General features: G+C 45.2%; 1 protein-coding gene across 3 annotated transcripts in view; it reads left to right on the plus strand.

Annotated features, from left to right (window-relative positions):
• Positions 1–302: 302 nt before the first annotated feature.
• Positions 303–20408, plus strand: part of MPP2 (membrane palmitoylated protein 2) — a 56097-nt gene continuing 35991 nt past the window's right edge. For 2 of the 3 annotated variants that reach the window (XM_033919265.1, XM_033919266.1), the window contains exons 1-2: positions 303–402; positions 9017–9140. In XM_033919265.1, the coding sequence (XP_033775156.1) occupies positions 9110–9140 (31 nt within the window). In that variant the 5' untranslated portion in view covers positions 303–402; positions 9017–9109. Of the gene's footprint in view, positions 403–9013; positions 9141–20408 lie in introns of those variants that run through there. The other variant, XM_033919268.1, reaches the window with a different exon arrangement.

Raw genomic sequence — 20408 nt, forward strand, 5'->3', positions numbered from 1 at the left:
AAATACTGGAAAGGTATTAAGGTAGAACAAAATCTATTCCAGAGACAGGGAAATGGCAAAACCAGAGGGCATAAGACAAGAGGGAGAAAAGTGTAGTTACTTACCTGTAACGTAGGTTCTCCGTGGACAGCAGGATAGTCAGCCACATATGGGTTGCAGATTGTTCAGCCCCAGCTAGACTCAACCTTAGGACCTAATCGACTGATCTAAGATATGACAGTGATGTCGTTGGCCAGGTGGGCCCACCCCCAAAGCGTGGCCCCTTTAAGAAGCCGAGCAAGCCGCGCCAAAGATTGGCAGGGGCTGCTGCGGCTGAAGGGGGGAGGTGGGGGCGAGAAACCGTCGGGTCGGAACCGGGACTGTGAAGAGAGGATCGGAGCCCGGGAAGGGAGGGGGGCTCAGGTAAGACGAGTCCACCTGGGGGACTGACTGGTCCTGCAGCTTGGGGGGAGGGGGGAAGGGGGCGCTTTCGGCCGTGGCACGTTTTGATTATGCGAGATCCATGTTTTGGGGCCTGGGGGGGGTCTTTTTATTCTGTATTTTTCCCATTTGCATGTTTTATGTGAACGGCTGGGTGCAGGCGCTGCCATTTTAATCTGTTGTGCATGCAACACATCTGCTTCATACTGGCAGCTAGATGTCGGGGGGGAAGCAGGGGGGAAAGGGCTTGTGGAGATGAGCAGTTGGCATGGACCAGCGTTTTGCATAGGCCCGTGGCTCTCACATTCTGTACAACGCCTGCGTGTCTGTAGTATGTTGTGGCGCACATGTGTGATTTCTGCTGTTCCTGCGTGTGACCTGCAGGGGGTGCCAGTGCCGAGTCCCTTTCTTTCTCAGGGGTGCAAAGCTTCAGGTGGAGGGAGCTTATACTTGCTTGCACGTCAGGTTTTCCCAAACCAGCCTTTTCTGCTTTTTAAAGCCTGAGCCCAAGTCGTGTGCTCAGGGACAGAGAGAGGTTGAGACCAGAATGGCAATGAAGGCAGTTTGCACCATCAGGGCTGGATTTTCCTATAGGCTAACTAGGCTTCAGCCTAGAGCCTCAAGATCAAGAGGGGGCCTACATTCAAATTGTTAGCAAAATTAAAATGACACTATTCTAAAAACAGTGAACACTAAAACACTGAACCGAAAATAAGGAGAAATTCTACGCCTATGACTAATAAACAAACATAAAAATGTATTGGTTAAGATCAACGCGTTTGGCTCATCGGGTCTGTTCGTTTGTATATACTAGATTGCACCAAAGTATAGTTCATACGTTCACTGATTGCTATGGCAAATAGGGTTCATAGACAACGGCGCGAAAGACAAAGGCGCGCGCCGACAACTGAGCGCAAGACGGAGGCGTGCGCCGCTCAAAATTACTGTTTTTAGGGGCTCTGACGGGGGGTTTTGTTGGGGAACCCCCCCACTTTACTTAATAGACATCGCGCCGGCGTTATGGGGGGTTTGGAGGGTTGTAACCCTCCACATTTTACTGTAAACTTAACTTTTTCCCTAAAAACAGGGAAAAAGTGAAGTTTTCATTAAAATGTGGGGGGTTACAACCCCCCAAACCCCCAGAATGCCCCCGATTGCTATGGCAAATAGGGTTCATAGACAACGGCGCGAAAGACAAAGGCGCGCGCCGACAACTGAGCGCAAGACGGAGGCGTGCGCCGCTCAAAATTACTGTTTTTAGGGGCTCTGACGGGGGGTTTTGTTGGGGAACCCCCCCACTTTACTTAATAGACATCGCGCCGGCGTTATGGGGGGTTTGGAGGGTTGTAACCCTCCACATTTTACTGTAAACTTAACTTTTTCCCTAAAAACAGGGAAAAAGTGAAGTTTTCATTAAAATGTGGGGGGTTACAACCCCCCAAACCCCCAGAATGCCCCCACAACGCGGCGCGATGTCTATTAAGTAAAGTGGGGGGGGGGTTCCCCCCACGCCCCCCCCCCCCGTCGGAGCCCTAAAAACAGTAATTTTGAGCGGCGCACACCTCCACGCTGCGCTCAATTGTCTGGGCGCGCCTTTGTCCCGGCGCGCTTTTGACCTGACACCTGCAAATATTGACGTGCCTTATGCTACTAAACTCTGGTTTGTTCTTGCATAAATAAAGTGCAGATTGGTGTAGATTGGAACAGACCTATTGATATCCCGATGTTCAGTTACATTCGTGTTACTTCGATAATATGAAACACGTGTTAATGTTATTAGAAAAGATTCTTATTTTAGGATTGCGTACAACACGATCATTTGATTCTCGCCTTTTGAGTTCAGTAGGTTCAATACTTTAGTGAAGTGTTTATAGACTATTGAAAAATCGCAAATACGGAGGGAGAAGTGTATACTAAATCCGTGAAAGATAAGTTTCAAGAGGTTTCCAAATCTTACACATTTTATGATAGCTATTGGTTTTTTTTCTGCAGCCTTAAGTTCTTATTTATAGATGAGACAAATTGTAAGCCACCAAAAGATATCATTCAGATTTGTGGCAGTCTTCCAACAGCCAAGAATCATTTGGATTACAAGTGCTATTTATGTCAGATGAAGATTGTTGTGTACCGTCTAATTGTAATGAAGGATGTGCTGAACGTAAGATGGACAGTGAAATCAAATTTTTGATTTTCAGAATCTCTTGGGTAGTTGATCATATCTTTTGCCAAATGTATTAAAAGAAGATCATAAGTGCTAAAGTGCCATCATTTTGATTGCAATGCCAGCAAAATTTGGTATTGGCAATGTTCGCTCTCTACTTTTTAACCAGAGTCCATATTGCCTTGTGGGCTAGGAAATAGATGGGTTTATATTTGACTATATACGGTAAATAAGGACATGCTAAGCCTATTTTGTAGTGCAGCGTCGTAAAAAAAATCCTTAATTCCTTGTGCCCCATTGTACCCCTATCTGTTTGCTGAATATTGACAGAGTCCTAGTACTCGCATGTGTGTAAACTTATCCCCCACACTACAGGCCAACCGAATTTCTGTTTTGGCACAGAAGGAAGGGAACTTAAACTTGGCACAAAGGATAGAAGGAAGGAATGAGGTAGGGGCACAAACCTGGGACACAGAATGGAGGGAGGAAGTGCATTGGGACACAAAAGGGGTGACACGAACTTGGGACACAGGATGGAGGGAAGGAGGGAAAGAGATGCTGAGGTAGGGGAGGGAACGGAAAGGAAGAATTGTTGGGCAGAGGGAGGGAGAGAATTGTTGGAAATGATAGGAGAGGAGTGAGATAAAGAGTAATGGGGAAGAGAGAAATGAGAGGGAGAAATGTTGGATGTGGTGGTGGAGAGGGAACAGGACAGATGGGAAGGGATACAAGAGAGAGGAATGTTGGACATTATGGTGGAGGAAATGGAGATACCGATGTAGCATGGTGCTGGAGAGGGGTGATAGAAGGAGAAATGGGACTGGTGGGCAGGGGCGAAAGATGCTTATTCTGTTTTATTACTTGGGTTCTAGCTAGGTTCTTGGGACCTGGGTTGGCCACTGTTGGAAACAGGATCCTGGGCTTGATGGACTTTGGTCTGTCCCAGTATGACAATTCTAAATTCTACTTGTTAGAAACATAGAAACATAGAAATAGATGTCAGATAAGGGCCACGGCCCATCTAGTCTTCCCATCCCAATGACCCTACCATACCTGACTCTGCGAATAGATCCCACATGTCTATCCCATTTGGCCTTAAAATCTGGCACGCTGCTGGCCTCAATGACCTGAAGTGGAAGACTGTTCCAGCGATCAACCACCCTTTCAGTGAAGAAGAACTTCCTAGTGTCACCGTGCAGTTTCCCGCCCCTGATTTTCCACGGATGCCCCCTTGTTGCCGCGGGACCCTTGAACAAGAAGATATCTTCTTCCACCTCGATGCGGCCCGTGAGATACTTGAATGTCTCGATCATATCTCCCCTCTCTCTACGTTCCTCGAGTGAGTAAAGCTGTAACATCCCTAGCGGCTCCTCGTGTGGGAGATCCTTGAGTCCCGAGACCATCCGGGTGGCCATTCTCGGTTATTTTCAATTTCTTTGTCAGTCAGTGGTGTTTCTCTTATAGCAGACATTCAGATTTTGACACTTCCTTGCCGAGTTATATGCTGGCAGTCTCTCCTGTATTTCGGAAAGAGCAGAAGTTGAAAACCAATTGGAAGAGCTCTGTCTCTTTTGTTCAAGCTCTCCTAGTTGTTCTTTTCTGCTCACAGCAGAGTCATGTCCTTCTTAGTTTTAGGATGCCCTTTTATTTATTTATTTGGTTCGTTTTTTTATCCCGTCCCTCCTGACGAGCTCAGAACGGGTTACAAAGTTAATATACACATGACTGTGGCTTGCCTACGAGCAGACAGCTGGTGTAGAGCTTGTTCCAGTTGCTGCAAGAGCTCATTATATCTTCGCTGGTTATCCTGCTTCACCTTTCAGAAAACGTTGCCAATCCCAGCTTGGACTGATGTCATTCTAGAGTGCTGAGGTTTACTAGCATCTCTGTTTAAGTTGCAAACCATTAATCTGCCTTTAAAAGACAGTGCCAAGAGCTCAGTTTTCCCTTCTTGTGTCTTTATCAGGTGATTATTATCATCTGAGGCATCTCTGTCTACTTCCTAGAGTTTCATCTCAGACTCTTCAGTTGGGATCTATATTATGCCTCTTCCCTGGCTTAGGCTAATAGAAAAAAATCTTCCTGAAGATGGCGATCTAGCGCTGAGCTCCATGCTGCCGCCGTCTGACTCGTACCCACGCGCTGCTTTTTAGCGGTTTGTTAAACCGCTTGCTGATTTTTCTTGTACCTTTTGGAGCTGTCCTGCTTGCTATGTACATCTCTCTTTTCTGCGATGGGTAAAAGGAAGGGAGCTACGCGGCCAGGACCTCCGGTGGCCATAAGCTCCAAACCGATGAGGCAGACGACGCTGGACGCTGGATTGACGCGCCAGCCAACGAAGGTCTTCCCTGACTTCGGGAGGAACGCCGAATGAATCGGCAGACTTTAGTATTGATCGGGCTTCCTTGAGCCCGATCCAGAGGCAGGCACCTTCCCAACCTGGGAGCAGGAATCCTGCATCGGAGGAGGTGGACCAGCTGTCCCAGGGAAGTGTGCAGCTGCTAAGCCCCGGAGAGAAGGAGGGAGCAGGAGAGAAGGGAGGACAAGCTCCCACCGCATTAGGACCAACAATGCCCGCTGCAGAAATGGGTGAGATACTGCCTGCTCCGTTTGAACAGTTTGGGGAGATTATTAAGCCTGATAAAGTCAGTATGGGTGACCTGTGGAAGGCCATAACCACTATGGACTCCAACCTTAGAAAAGCTGTTAATTTGGTGCATTCTGACTGCTGTTATTAGCTCCCAGGTTAATGCACAAGGAGTAACTCTGAAGGAACATTCTGGAATTATTAAATAACACGAAGAACAAATTTCACAAATAAAATCATTAGAGACTGAGATTATAAAAGAAAGGGCTGTTTTCCACAAAAAGCTAGAATACATGGAGAATAAACAGAGAAGGAATAATCTGAGATTATTAAATTTTCCTAAATCTCCGGTGATTTCTCCTTTGGAAATGGAGAGGAAATATCTGAAGGAGATTCTCTTAATTCCGGTAGAAGGAATGCTACCAATAAAAGAGTCCAGAGTATCTCTATGGGTACTCAGAAACAAATAGCTTCTACTCCAACAGGAGAACCGGAGATACAAGAGAGTAAATTAGACCTGACAAACTTTCTGGAAAGTTCCCTGGATGTAATAACAGAGAGAATTACCCTTATAGTGACATTCGCCTTGGAGTTTGACAGGGACTTAGTTTTTCGTTCTTATTTCAGGCACATGAAGGACTCTTTCCTTGGCTCAACAATAAACATTTTTCCTGATATTTCCAAAGAAACGCAGAAGAAAAGGAAGGATTTCCTAGTATATCGCCCCAGAATGGTTGCCCTAGGGGCGTCATTTCTTTTAAAATTTCCTGTTAAATGCTGCGTCTCTTTGCAAGGGAAGAATTTCTTATTCTATGAACCTAAGCAATTGCTAGAATTTATTGTGGTTAGAGAAGGGGGAGGGATAACTATTGGTTTAAAGCAGGGGTAGGAAACTCCGGTCCTCGAGAGCCAACACAAGCGCACTATTGTGGCGTGAGAAAAGTAATTCATTTTCTTCATGTTTGTTTTTTTTGAAAAAAATCTGGATGTGAAAGGGAGAACATCGGCTTAGTAAAAGAGTGCCTTAGTGGGGTGAATTGGGAGAAAGAGGGGCTCACAGAAATTCAGAACTAGCATTCAGGAAAGGTTTGTTATTTTGTAGTTTGTATTTTATTTACATTAATAGTCTTTAAGCCCGTTACATTAACGGGTGCTAGAATAGATGTGTCTGTCTGTCTTTCTTTCTCTCTCTCTCTCCTTGGCCGCTTTCTGTCTGTCTTTCTTTCTGTCTGTCTCTCTCTTCGACTGTCCACAACCACCCTTCCACCATCCCTTGCCTGCTCCTCCTGTCCAGCAATAACCCTTTAACCGTGCCGAGCTCTACGATCGTGGAGAAGATGCGGTATACAAACCTAAGGTTTAGTTTAGTTTAGTTCTCCCTTCCTTTTACCTCCCCCCTGTTCAGCAGCACCCCTTCCCTGCTCCCCCTGTCCAGCAGTAGCCCTTCTCCCTTCCTTTTACCTCCCCCATGTCCAGCATCACCCCTACTCTGCTCCCCCTGTCCAGCTGTAGACCTTCTCCCTTCCTTTTACCTCCCCCCTGTCCAGCAGCAGCCCTTCTCCCTTCCTTTTACCTCCCCCCCTGTCCAGCAGCACCCCTTTCCCTGCTCCCTCTGTCCAGCAGCAGCCCTTCTCCCTTCCTTTTACCTTCCCCCTGTCCGCGGCACACAGTTTGTATTACACTGATTTAGTTAGATATATCTAGATATCAGTGTTTTGTGTTATAAGAGTAATAAGTTACTAGTATTTAGCTACTTTAGTCAATTACTTTCTTTCAATAATCGATAAAGTAATTAACTACTTTTTCACTATCCCAGTACCTGCAATTAATTAGTTTGAAGAGTAATTAGCAGAACATAGCATTTCATGGCAGAGCATGTGGTTGGCATGGGTTGATCAAACCTCCTTGAAAAAAACCAACAAGAGATAAAGTTATGCAATATTCATACTGGAACAAAGAAAGAAAGGCAAGTTGGATGTCTTTTCAACCAAAAAAGTCTTTATTAGAAACAATAGGTCCCAACAGTACAATGAGAGATTAGAGAAACTGGGCCTCTTCTCCCTTGAAAAGAGGAGACTGAAAGGGGACATGATCGAAAGATTCAAGATACTGAAGGGAATAGACTTAGCAGATAAAGATAGGCTGTTCACCCTCTCCAAGGTAGGGAGAATGAGAGGTTATTCTCTAAAGTTAAAAGGGGATAGATTCCGTACAAACGTAAGGAAATTCTTCTTCACCCAGAGAGTGTTAGAAAACCAGAACGCTCTTCCGGAGGCTGTTATAGGGGAAAATATCCTCCAAGGATTCAAGACAAAGTTGGACAAGTTCCTGCTAAACTGGAACATACGCAGGTGAGGCTGGATTCATTTAGAGCATTGGTCTTTGACCTAAGGGCCGCTTCGTGAGCGGACTGCTAGGCAAGATGGACCACTGGTCTGACCCAGCAGTGGCAATTATGTTCTTAACAAGGATCCCAGTTTCGGTGTGCAGAAGACGCCTTCTTCAGGGGACACTTTGCTGAAGTGAGGCAGTACAGCTGTGAGTCTAGTACATCGTGGCTTTCACTGCTTAAGCTTTTCTTAGCCTGCATTGCTTCAGCAGGCTAAGCAATGCAGGCTAAGAGTCCCCTGAAGAAGTCCCCTGAAGAAGGCGAAACGCCGAAACTGGGATCCTTGTTGGGACCTATTGTTTCTAATAAAGACTTTTTTGGTTGAAAAGACATCCAACATGCCTTTCTTTCTTTGTTCTGTTTATATCCCAAGGTGGGGTGCTCTTCTGTTTGCCTATATTCATATTGGACTCATATATAAGATGGATATTTTACCTCTTCACATACCATAAGGCTTTTGCCATAAGTATTCTTGGATGTGGTATTGGTAAAGGAAAAGCAATTAGTTACTCTAAGCAGGTCTCGGGACTCAAGGATCTCCCAAACGAAGAACGGCTAGATAAATTACAGCTATACTCGCTCGAGGAGCGCAGAGAGAGGGGAGACATGATCGAGACGTTCAAGTATCTCACAGGCCGCATCGAGGCGGAGGAAGATATCTTCTCTTTCAAGGGTCCCACGGCAACAAGAGGGCACCCATAGAAAATCAGGGGCGGGAAACTGCGCGGTGACACCAGGAAATTCTTTTTCACTGAGAGAGTGGTTGATCGCTGGAATAATCTTCCACTTCAGGTGATTGAGGCCAGCAGCGTGCCTGATTTTAAGGCCAAATGGGATCAACATGTGGGATCTATTCACAGAGGAAAGATAGGGGAGGGTCATTGGGGTGGGCAGACTGGATGGGCCGTGGCCCTTATCTGCCGTCTATTCCTATGTTTCTATGTATCTAATGACTTCAAGCTGAGAAGTAACTAGTAAGTTGTAATTAAGTACTTTTGAACACTGCTAGCTACAGATATTATAGGCACCGTTTTTGCTGTAGGACAATGGAGGAGCTGCTTCGCACTGGTCGCCCTTCATTGATGGCAAAAGAGCAGAGGAAAAGCTAAGTTCAAGTCTCCTCTCCCCGAGTGGTTTGTGTCTGTACTAATCAAAAGAGCCCAGACCTGTTGCCCCTCACCAGAAACCACCATGGCATTGTGTGCGCTTTACACAGTGGCCTCTCTCTACTCCCCTTCTCCTCCCTGCCAGTAACTCCACGGCACTGTCAACTCTGCCCTACATATATCCAGAGAGATCCCTCAGTCTAACCAGCCATTTAAAGAGGATCCTGGTACAGATGAACCCATTCTCTCTGTCTATTGTAACACCCTCCCTCATGCTCCGCCTGAGCAGGAGCCTGGCATGGTCAGAACTCTTCTGTGTGCTGTTTCTTCATGCTTCTTGTTTTCCCTTGCAGCTTATATACACCCAGCGGAGAGACTCTTCGGACTTACATTGTGTCCTAGTCTGCCGGTAGAAAGGAACCCTTAGATCTGGACTTATTCTCATCATGCCTGTAGCTGCCACCAACTCTGATTCTGGTGAGTGTCCTGCATTTTTTTACCTCAGACCTTAAAAGCCAAGGTGTCCCCTAAAATACTCAGAATATTGGCTCACTTCAATCAAAGCCAACTTGCTGCTGCTGATTGAATTCCTTTCCCCGGCGTCCTTTCCCTGCAGGCATATTGCTGTTTCTTTTTCTGTTTTGTGAAATGAAAGATGTGGTTCATTTTATTACAGTAATTTAAATTTACAAAACAGTAATCTTCCTCGAGGCCCTATCAGTTATCCATGCTGTATTCAAGCCTGCTCTTCAGCCATCTGTGCTGTTTTCATTCCTTGCATGAATTGGTACGATGCCTGCTTGAAGATCTGATGAAGATTCATGCTTTAGTTATCCATGCTGCGTTCAGCAGGTGCAGTTGCTAGGACTGATGCCCCCTTGGAGATAAGGGGCTTAGGATTGCTGTTTTCTTGCATAAGCAGGTACAGATTTTAGGATTGATACTCTCTTGTGATAAAGTGGGAGTATGATTGCTGTCCTCCTGTGATAAGTGGAGGCATTAAAAAGGGCTTCTCACTGTACAAGATTGTACATGTTCCCTTTATCCTCTGATGATCTGCTCTTCAGCTCTCTGTGCTGTGTTCATTCTTCACTTGTATCATCAGTACGATGCTGGTGTGGGAATCTGAAGAAGATCCATTTTTTTTAACTGTTCATGCTGCATTCACTCTTTGAAAAAGAAAACCAAAAGAGGTAGGGTTTGGGTGTGTCGCATTCACTCTTTGCACATATTGGTGTGATGTTTCCAAGGGATTTAACTTGGATTCAAGAATGACTGTTTTCAGAACTATAACTTATGAATCTTGTCTCGAACATGAGATAATAATTAGAACACAAAAGGTGTCCTAAGGATTTTTAAAACATTTGGTTGGGGTTTTTTTTTTTTGTCCTGCTAGATAGAATATGTTGGTTTGCTAGCACTGTTGCTTTAAACCAGGGGTCTCAAAGTCCCTCCTTGAGGGCCGCAATCCAGTCGGGTTTTCAGGATTGCCCCGGTGAATATGCATGAGATCTATGTGCATGCACTGCTTTCAATGCATATTCATTGGGGAAATCCTGAAACTCGACTGGATTGCAGCCCTCAAGGAGGGACTTTGAGATCCCTGCTTTAAACAGTGCTCTCAGAGCCGACTGGGATAATCTCAGCAATCCACAGTCTAACTCTTCTACTCCATAGTCATCTTCTCAGGTGGCTGTGACGTAGTGAGCCTGGATAACTATGATGTTTGGGTTAACCCCTGGATTCTATATATGGGCCCTGATTCTAGAAATGGTTCCTAAAGTTAGGCAAAGAAGAACAAACTCCGCACAAAATCAATCGGCCAAAAACGAGCAGAGATGACCAAAGTATTCAGGCTAGCTAAAACTTTAATAGGTAGCTCTCATGGAACACACTTCAAACGAACCTGACACGGGCCGTGTTTCGGCAAATGCCTGCTTCAGGAGTTCATAATCTCCTTAACCCTTTCAGGACCATAAGGATCGTAGGCCAATTTTTGTGGTTTTGACGACATTTTTATGGTAAAAAGGGCTTGCAGATGCCACAAAATTGATTTTTTTTGTGAAATATCATTATTTTTTTAAAAAAAAATCAAACTTCTGGCTTATGGACAGTGTGGCAAGTGAATCTTCTCGTCAATCTGGCAACGACGCTAATGAATGAATGTCGGAACCAGTTTGTTTACATAAAGGCAGTATCATATGGAATCCGTACATATCAAATTTAGAACTGTAGACTATCCCAATCAAAATTTATAGGATTTTAAAGTTATGGGACAAATATGTCCCTTGGTCCTGAAAGGGTTAAATGGTAATACTGTGTGAAGTCCATTATTTAGAACATGTACCCATGAATAAGCAGGGCCAGCACTTCATTGTTCTCAAAATGGAGGGACCACCGAAAAATTCTCAGCCCAACCAAGAAGTGAAGGAGGAGAGTGTGGTGCAGTAGTTAGAGCTACAGCCTCAGCACCCAGAAGTTGTGGGTTCAAACCCATGCTTCTCCTTGTGACCCTGGACAAATCACTTAATCCCCCAATTGCCCCAGATAGACTTTGAGCCCACTGGGACAGACAGGGAAAAATGCTTGAGTACCTGAATAAATTCGTGCAAACCATTCTGAGCTTCCCTGGGAGAACAGTATAGAAAATGGAATAAATAAATGGTGTAAAAAGTTTCAGCTTCTGATAACTAGAGCTGGTATTGTGATGTCATAATGCCTCATTCCACCAATGCCTGAGAGCCAACCTCATCAGTGATGTCACAATGGCTTGATTGTCCTATACTTGGCTCACTTCTGCTACATTTTGATTTCTAGAGTGGCGCAGTGGTTAGAGCTTCAGCCTCAGCACCCTGAGGTGGTGGGTTCAAACCCATGCTGCTCCTTGTGACCCTGGGCAAGTCACTTAATCCCCAATTGCCCCAGGTACATTAGATGGATTGTGAGCCTGCAGGGACAGATAGGGGAAAAATGCTCAAGTACCTGGATAAATTAATGTAAACCATTCTAAGCTCCCCTGGGAGAATAGTAAAGAAGATTTAATTGAGTAACAAGCCAAATTAACCAATAATGAGGTACTAACAATCAATGACTGGTATTAGATTGGCAACATTTTGGATTTCGATGCACATCCTGCTAAGCACTATTCTATAAAGATGAACATGTAAATCTTTTAGCTTGCAGCTGAAAAGAGGGCATGGCCTGGGTGGGTTAGAGGCATTCAGTCAAGATGCTTGATGGCAGATAAAGACCAAATGGCCCATCCAGTCTGCCCGTTTGCACAATCCACTATCCCCTCTTCTCCCTAAGAGATCCCAGGTGCCTATCCCTCGTGTTCTTGAATTCAGACCCAGTCTTTGTCTCCACTGCTTCTACTGTAAAAAAGTATTTCTGAAGATGACTCCTGAGCCTATCACCTCTTAACCTCACTCCGGAGTCTCCTTTCCTTGCCTCGTGTGTATTTATGCCACATAGGTATTTAAATGTCTCTATCATATCTCCCCTCTCCTGCCTTTCCTCCAAAGTATACATATTGAGATCTGTAAGCCTGTTCCTGTACGTCTTATGAAGTAGCCTTCCTCTGGACCGAGTCCGTCTTGCGTATATCTTTTTTGAAGGTGTGGCCTCCAGAATTGTACACAATATTCTAAATGAGGTCTCATCAGAGTCTTATAAAGGGGCATCAATGCCAACTTTTTCTGCTGGCCTTACTTCTTCCCGTCCCCCAAGCATCCTTCTAGCTTTCACTGTCGCCTTTCCAACCTGTTTGGCCACCTTAAGATCATCACATACTACCAAACCCAAATCCCGCTTTTCATGCACAAAAGTTCTTCACCCCCTAAACTGTACCATTTCCTCGGATTTTTGCTGCTCAAATGTATGACCTTGTGCATTTTTTTTTTTTTTTTTGCATTAAATTTTAGCTGCCATTCTTCAAGCTTTGCTAGGTCCTTCCGCATGATATTCACACCATCAAGGGTGTCTATATTGCAGATTTTGGAATCATCTGCAAAGAGGCACTTGATAGCCCTTCAGCAATATCAAGTCAACAGAACAGACCCAAGAACTGAAACTCGAGGTACACCACCGATAACATCCATTTTCTCTGATCTCCATTGACCACTGCCTTCTGTTGCCTTCCACTCAAAAATTCCTGACCTAGTCTGTCAGTTTGGGGCCCATACTGAGGGCACTCAGTTTATTTATTACACGCCTGTGTGGAACACTGTCAAAGACTTTGCTAAAATCAAAATACACCACATCTAGTGCACTCCCTCTATCCAATTCTCTGGTCACCTAATCAAAGAAGTTTATCAGATTTGTCTGACAAGACCTTCCTCTAGTGAATCCATGTTGCCTTAGGTCCTAAAGCATTTCCATTAATTTACTTACCACAGAAGACAGACTTACGGGCCTCTAGTTCCCTACTTCTTCCTTACTTCCACTTTTGTGGAGAGGAATCGCATCTGCACTTCTCCTGTACTCTGGTACCACTCCTGACTCTAGAGAAGCATTGTAAAGGTCAACGAGTAGATCCGCTAGAACTTCCCTAATTCCTTCAGTACCCTCCGATGTACACCATCCATCCCCATCGCTTTGTCCACCTTTACCTTAGCTAGCTCCTCATGAACGCAATCCTCTGAAAATCAATCAGGGTTTACCATACCTCCAGCCCTATTTACATTTTTCTTCCTGCTCCCTGTGTGAACACAGAACAGAAATATATATTTACTAGTCTTATAGCCCGTTACATTAACGGGTGCTAGAATATATGTGTGTGTGTGTCTCTTTATTTCTTTTTCTCTCTCCTTAGCCGCTTTCTGTGTTTTTTGGGGGTTTTTTTCCTTGGCTGTCCACAACCACCCCTTGCCTGCTCCCTGTCCATTATCCCTTCCTTTTACCTCCCCTGTGTCCTCCACCACTCCATCACTGCTCACCTTATCCAGCAGCAGCCCCTTTGTTTTACCTCCCCCCTGTCCATCATCACCTTCTTCCTGCTCCCCCTGCACGGTATAGTCACTGGCCTCATTAACAATTTAAAGCAGCTGTAAAATAACCCTTAGCATATCCTCATAAGCAAAATACAAAATATCAAACCATAACCAACCTACCGCATCATTGCTTATCCTCTCCTGTATTGCATCGCAAATGGCAACGTGCCTGGTGAACCCTTTCAGCCTCGGCTACATTGGGAATGCTCCAGACTGTGTTATAACTCTTCCTTTACCATCTCACCTCCTGAGAGTGAAAAGGAGAGTGTTTGGACTTTTAAAAAGACCCCGGGGGAAGTTCTGAAGTGGAATTTTTGTTGTTAGTATGTGCAGAGAGGGAAGGTATAGTCCACGACACCAGGATGTTAACTTTGTAGTTGCGGCCATTTTGAAGATCGTTCTGCCCTGCTCCTTGCCTTAGTATATTTTTAAGTTGAAAGACACGGCGGCGGCAGCTCCTCTCAAGATCCCCGACTGCATCGGACTTCCGACGCAGGTGGGGATCCTGAGAGGAGCCGCTGCCTCGTCTTTCAACTTAAAAATATAGTAAGGCAAGGAGTACGGCAGACCGAAGAACAGCACGGCTGACAGCCGCCGCGTCCGACATCCGCCTCGGGGGAGGAGAGAGGACTTCAGGCAAGGAGCAGGGCAGACCAAAAAACAGCACGGGCCGACAGCCGCTGTGTCCGACATCCACCTCGGGGGAGGAGAAAGAGTGTTTCGCTCGCATGCGCACTCCTACCTGAGGTGCCCTGCATCTCACGGAAAACGGACGCACGCGATGGGAGTGCGCCTAGCGTTTTATTATATTAGATTAAGCAATTCAACCTTGTCTTTATCAACTTCTACATATGTCTCCCCTTTGGAGCACCGTTTATAGAATAGCGTTCCAGTTGACTGTGATGGTGAAGAAGGAGATGAATGTGTTGGAGTGCGCTTGGATAGTTCACTGTCTTTGGAACGCCAAATATTGAAGACGGTACAGGCAGGGTATATGCAGTTACGAATGTTGTATAGGTTGAAACCGATGCTGCAGGATTATGATTTTCATTCTGTAGTGCAGGTGCTAATTTTAAATAAGGTGGATTATTGTAATGCATTGTATTTGGGGGTTGCGAAGGCGAAGATAAGGGCTTTGCAGTTACTTTTGAATTCAGCAGCAAGGTTGATCACTGGTGTGCCTAGAATAGCTCTTATAACACCGATTCGTAAATGACTGTATTGGTTACCGATTCAGCACAGAGTGCAATACAAAGTATTGTCACGAGTTTATCAAGTATTGTACCATGTTTCTCTCATTATACTGAAGGGGTGGTTTGAAATCTATCGCCCACAAAGAGGTTTGCGATCTGAAACAAGTATGAAATTAAATTTTATTTATTTCTTCCATTTGTGCGACATCACAGAGGAAGGGGTTAGAAGAGGGTAGGGAGGACAATGGAGGGCAGGAAGATACAGGAGGAGAAGAGGATACAAGTGATTAGATGAGTTTTCAGTTTCTTCCGGAATTTGGTGTGGTTAGGTTCCGTCCTGGTCATTCCAAGTTTTTACGCCTAGAAAGGTGAGCATGGAGTGGAAAACACGTTTGTATTGCAGAGTTTTTATGGAAGGGAGACTTAGAAGTATTCTGTTGAGGGTTCTGCAGGAAGTAGACCATGCCTTGGAGAAGAGCTGGATGAGAGGTGCCGCGGAGTTTCCGTAAAGCATATGGTGAAATTCTATGTTGTTAGTAGGGGTGGTGGTGAAGTTTTGGAATACTTTGACTGGAGCCTTGCAGTTATATGTATCCAAATCAGGCTTTAAGAAACTACTAAAGACACATTTGTTTGTGGACGCTGATTATGTAATGGGATGTGTCTGAAGTTAGGATGTAAAGCTTTGTGGTAAAGTTAAGGATTTGGATTTGTGCATTCCAATGTTATTCTAAAGCTATGTTGGATTAGGTTTTAGATGTTTGTATTGTCAAATTTTTATGTAAACTGCGTAGGTTGTATGCGGTATAGAAATTTTTTAAATCCTCTATAATAAAACCCTAAGCGCGCATGCGCACTTAGGAGACTGTGATCCCTGACAGCGTGCTGTGTCTTTCCGTGACCATATTCTATTTGCGGCTGGTAGCAACTTGAGACACATGCGCCGGCTGGCGGTGCGTGCATGGATTTGAGCAGCGGCGGCAGTTTCACTCCTGATACCTTGCGCCTAGAGGAACGGCTGGAGGGTGTCGTGCGGCTGCTGCGAGGTGTCCCATGCTGGATGGTAAAAATTCCCTGCTGGAAGGGGTGCTGCTGGACACAGGGGAGCAGGGAGGGGTGCTGCTGGACACTAGGGAGGTATAAGGAAGGGAGAAGACCTACTGCTGGACAGGGGGATCAGGTAAGGGGTGCTGCTGGACAGGGGGGGGAGGTCAAAGTTAGGGAGAAGGCCTACTGCTGGACAGGGGGAGCAGGGAAGAGGTGCTGCTGGACAGGGAGGAGGTAAAACAAAGGGAGAAGGGCTGCTGCTGGACAGGGGGAGCAGGGAAGGGGTGCTGCTGGACACAGGGGAGGTACAAAGAAGGGAGAAGGGTTACTGCTGGACAGGGGGAGCAGGGAAGGGGTGGTGGTGGACAGCTGAGGAAAAAGAGACAGAAAAAAAGACAGACAGACAGCGGCCAAGGAGAAAGAAAGAAAGACAAGACACACACATCTATTCTAGCACCCGTTAATGTAACAGGCTTAAAGACTAGTAAATAAATACTATGCTAGCTAAAGTGCTGCCCTCAGGTTTCCAAGTGCATTTATTCTGCAGCTCCTCAGAATCTCTCTTGTTCATTGGGCAAGTCTCTCTTAGCTGTACCCTTCTCCTCTACTGCCACCTCCAGACTATGCTGCTTCTCTCTTGCTGCACCATGCGCCTGGAACAGACTGCCTGAGTCAGTACGTCAATCTCGTCCCTGGCAGTGTTCAAATCCAGGCTAGAAGCCTACTTTTGGGAGGTTGCTTTTAACTCCTAGCCCCCACTTGCCTGAGAAAGTCCCTGACCCCCTACTTGTCCTGTTTGCCTGTTTGATTTGATTGTAAGCTCTGTTGAGCAGGGATTGTCTCTTACGTGTTTAATGTACAGCGCTGTATACATCTAGCATCACTATAGAAATAAGTACCGTACTAGTAAGTTTAGAATTGCTGCTCTCTGGTGATGCGGGTGCATTAAAATAGGTGCTGATGCTTTTGAATGTATGTGATGGATATAGGACACTGGACATATCCCTTTTCTCTTCCTCTATGTTGCCTGTTTAAGAACATAAGAATTGCTGCTGCTGGGTCTGACCAGTTGTTCATCCTGCCATCAGTCCGCTCACACAGCGGCCCCCAGATCAAAGACCAGTGCTCTAAAATGAGTCCAGCCTCACCTGCGTATATTCCAGTTTAGCAGGAACTTGTCCAGCTTGGTCTTGAATCCCTGGAGGGCGCTTTCCCCTATGACTGTCTCTGGAAGAGCGTTCCAGTTTTCTACCACTCTCTGGGTGAAGAAGAACTTCCTTACGTTTCCCCTTTTAACTTTAGAGAGTGCCCTCTTGTTCTCCCTACCTTGGAGAGGGTGAACAACCTGTCTTTATCTACTAAGTCTATTCCCTTCAGTACCTTGAATGTTTTGATCATGTTCCCTCTCAGTCTCCTCTTTTCAAGGGAGGAGAGGCCCAGTTTCTCTAATCTCTCACTGTATGGCAACTCCTCCATCCCCTTAACCATTTTAGTCGCTCTTCTCTGGACCCTTTAGCTGTGATTTCTCTCCTGGCATTTTCCCCCCACATTTAATGGCTTCTCAATCGGTGGCGTAGTAAGGATGAGTGGTGCCCCTCCCTCACCCTTTTCACCGCCCCTCCTACCGCGCGTGTGCCCCCTTCCCGTACCTTTTTAACTTCTCCGGGGTGAGCAGCGTGCCCACGTCGGCGTCGGCTCACCCTTTAATGTCACTTCCTAGGCGCGAGTCCCGGGAGTGATGTCGGAGAGAGCGCCGATGCCAACACGGTCAGCCACCTGTGCCGGGGAAGTTAAAAAAGATACAGGGGAAGGCAAGGGGAGGATCGGTTTCAATCTCCACTATAACAGAAAACTTTTGTTTATGAATTGCAGATACCTCGTGGTCCTATGCGATCTCCAAAAGATAAAACCAGCGCAGTAGCAGTTGAATTTACAATCAATTGAAACCATACAATAATAATTTTCCACATTTACTAAACATATAAGTTTTCATTAATCTTCTAAAATACACATAAGAGAATGACAGTGAAATTAACAGTCGAATTATAGACTCCCATTTGGCCACTTGGTGAGAAAGTAAATTTTGCTACATATCTTTTGTACTTGCATTCCTTTACTGACAGAAAATGTGATCCCTCCAGGAACTGAAAAATACCTGCTGTACCCATTTCTATAGTCTTCAGGCTTACAGGTGACTCTCGACGTACGCATGCTGTATTTACCTTTCCTTCAGTCAAAGGTGGTCAATATAAAAAAAATATCACCAACGCCTTCTGTCATCTCAAGCTGCAATATGGGATAAAGATCTGAGTTCTCTAACAGTGACCTCTTGCTCATATACAGCATTTTAGGAGACAATTGAAAACGTATTTGTTTAAAAGATTCTTAGGAAATTAATACAATATATTTTACATTATACTACTCTTTAAGCCTGTTACATTAACAGGTGCTAGAATAGATGTGTGTGTGTCTGTCTTTCTCTCTCTCCTTGGCTGCTTCCTATCTGTCTTTCTTTCTATCTCTCTCTTTCCTCAGCTGTCCACCACCACCCCTTCCCTGCTCCCTCTGTCCAGCAGCAGCCCTTCTCCCTTCATTTTACCTCCCCCCTGTCCAGCAGCACCCCTTCACTGCTCCCCCTGGCCAGCAGCAGCCCTTTCCCTTCGATTTCCCTTCCCCCCCCTGTCAAGCAGCACCTCTTCCCTGCTCCCCCTGTCCAGCAGTAATCCTTTTCCGAAACCGGGCTTGGTTGAACCCGGCATCAAGGAGTATTTGGAATATCGTGCTACCCCCTATTTTCCAGCAAGACTAATGGATTCATCTTTAAGCTAAGTCCGGGTCTATTTGGGGAGTTGGCTGGGGGGTTCTCAAAGTGGTTCTGATAATTTATTTCACCTGTGTGATTATTAATGACTTCACTGTGGTATTTCACATATTTTGGTTAAAGCACACGTGAGGTATCCGATGAAGGTGTGCAGGCATAGGTGTGCTTACCTTTGCCTTGTTGTGCAAAGCACCGGAGAGTTTCTCCCTTTGCTGATACCTCACACTGAGGATACCCCGCTTCGCTAATATTTTTGAATATCATTTAATGAATTTCACGTATTGTGTTGGTTCACACAGGTCCATCTTTCTTCAGGTTGCCACTCTCAGAACTCTTTGGCTTGTTCTGCCTTTTGGTCTGTGTCTTTTGAGGTTTAAGTAGGGCAAACCTCCTTCAAAATGCTGAGTAACGATGTTCTAATCATGTGCACCTGATGTGATACGCCTGCGTTTGATTTGAGCCACTTTAAGTGGGAGGATTTGTGTGGGTGTCTTAATTTATTCCTCAGTTAGAATACACATTTTTGTAGATATCTCTTGTTTCACGAGTAAATAAATGAAAACTTTTGTTGTTTACCTGCAATTACATCGTTTTCTTTTCCAGACATAAATAAAAAAAAAAGATTTGACATCGCTATGTGAACATTTCTTAAGAAAGAATGGAATATTTCATGGGGTGTCCTAATTTTTTCACACGGCTGTAGATGTGACTGAAACAGGTCTAAATAACATGGATCTTTCTTCCCATGTGAAAATCTCTGTTGGACGTCCTATTTTGGGGCCCCTCCCAAATCCCGCCCAAAACACACACCCTTGCTATTTCGACAAACTGCAGTGTGAGGCGTCTAAATTCCGACTTTCCAAAATCAGGATTTCAATGTTTTTAGCAGATGGACCTTTTATGGCCTTTTAAGATGTCCATCTGCTTTGAAAGTGAGCACCTCTATCTCCTGTTGCAAGAGGTACCCATTTAGCCTGTAAGCTCTCTGGGGAAGGGGCATCATGTATGTGGATACTCACAACCACTCTATAGTGCTGCTCATTCCCAGTAGTGCTATAAAGACAAGTATGTAATGTAAGCATTGCCAAAGGAATTGTTGGTGATCTTGGGGCCGCAGGCATTTTTCCTGTGTGTTCTCCTTCCTTTATCAGCCCTGATCCCTTTATTTATTTAATCTATAGTGTTCTCCCAGAGGAGCTCAGAATGGTTTACATGAATTTATTGAGGTACTCAAGCATTTTTCCCTGTCTGTCCTGGCAGGCTCACAATCTGTCTAATGTACTTGGAGCAATAAGTGACTTGTCCAGGGTCACAAGGAGCAGCACGGGTGGGAACCCATAACCTCAGGGTGCTGAGGCTGTAGCTTTACCCACTGCACCATTCTAAAAATCAAAATGTAGTAAAAGTGAGCCAGGTATAGGACAATCAAGCCATTGTGACATCACTGATGAGGTTGGCTCTTAGGCATTGGTGGAATGAGGCGTTATGATGTCACAATACCAGCTCTGGTTATCAGAGGCTGAAGCTTATCACACTATTTATTTATTCAATTTTCTATGCTGTTCTTCTCCCAGGGAAGCTCGGAATGGTTTACATGAATTTATTCAGGTACTAAGCATTTTCCCTGTCCTAGTGGCCTCACAATCTGTCTAATGTACCTGGGGAATTAAGTGACTTGCTCAGGGTCACAAGG

Source organism: Geotrypetes seraphini, chromosome 13 (genome assembly GCF_902459505.1).
Source record: "Geotrypetes seraphini chromosome 13, aGeoSer1.1, whole genome shotgun sequence".
In the NCBI taxonomy this organism is placed as follows: Eukaryota; Metazoa; Chordata; class Amphibia; order Gymnophiona; family Dermophiidae; genus Geotrypetes; species Geotrypetes seraphini.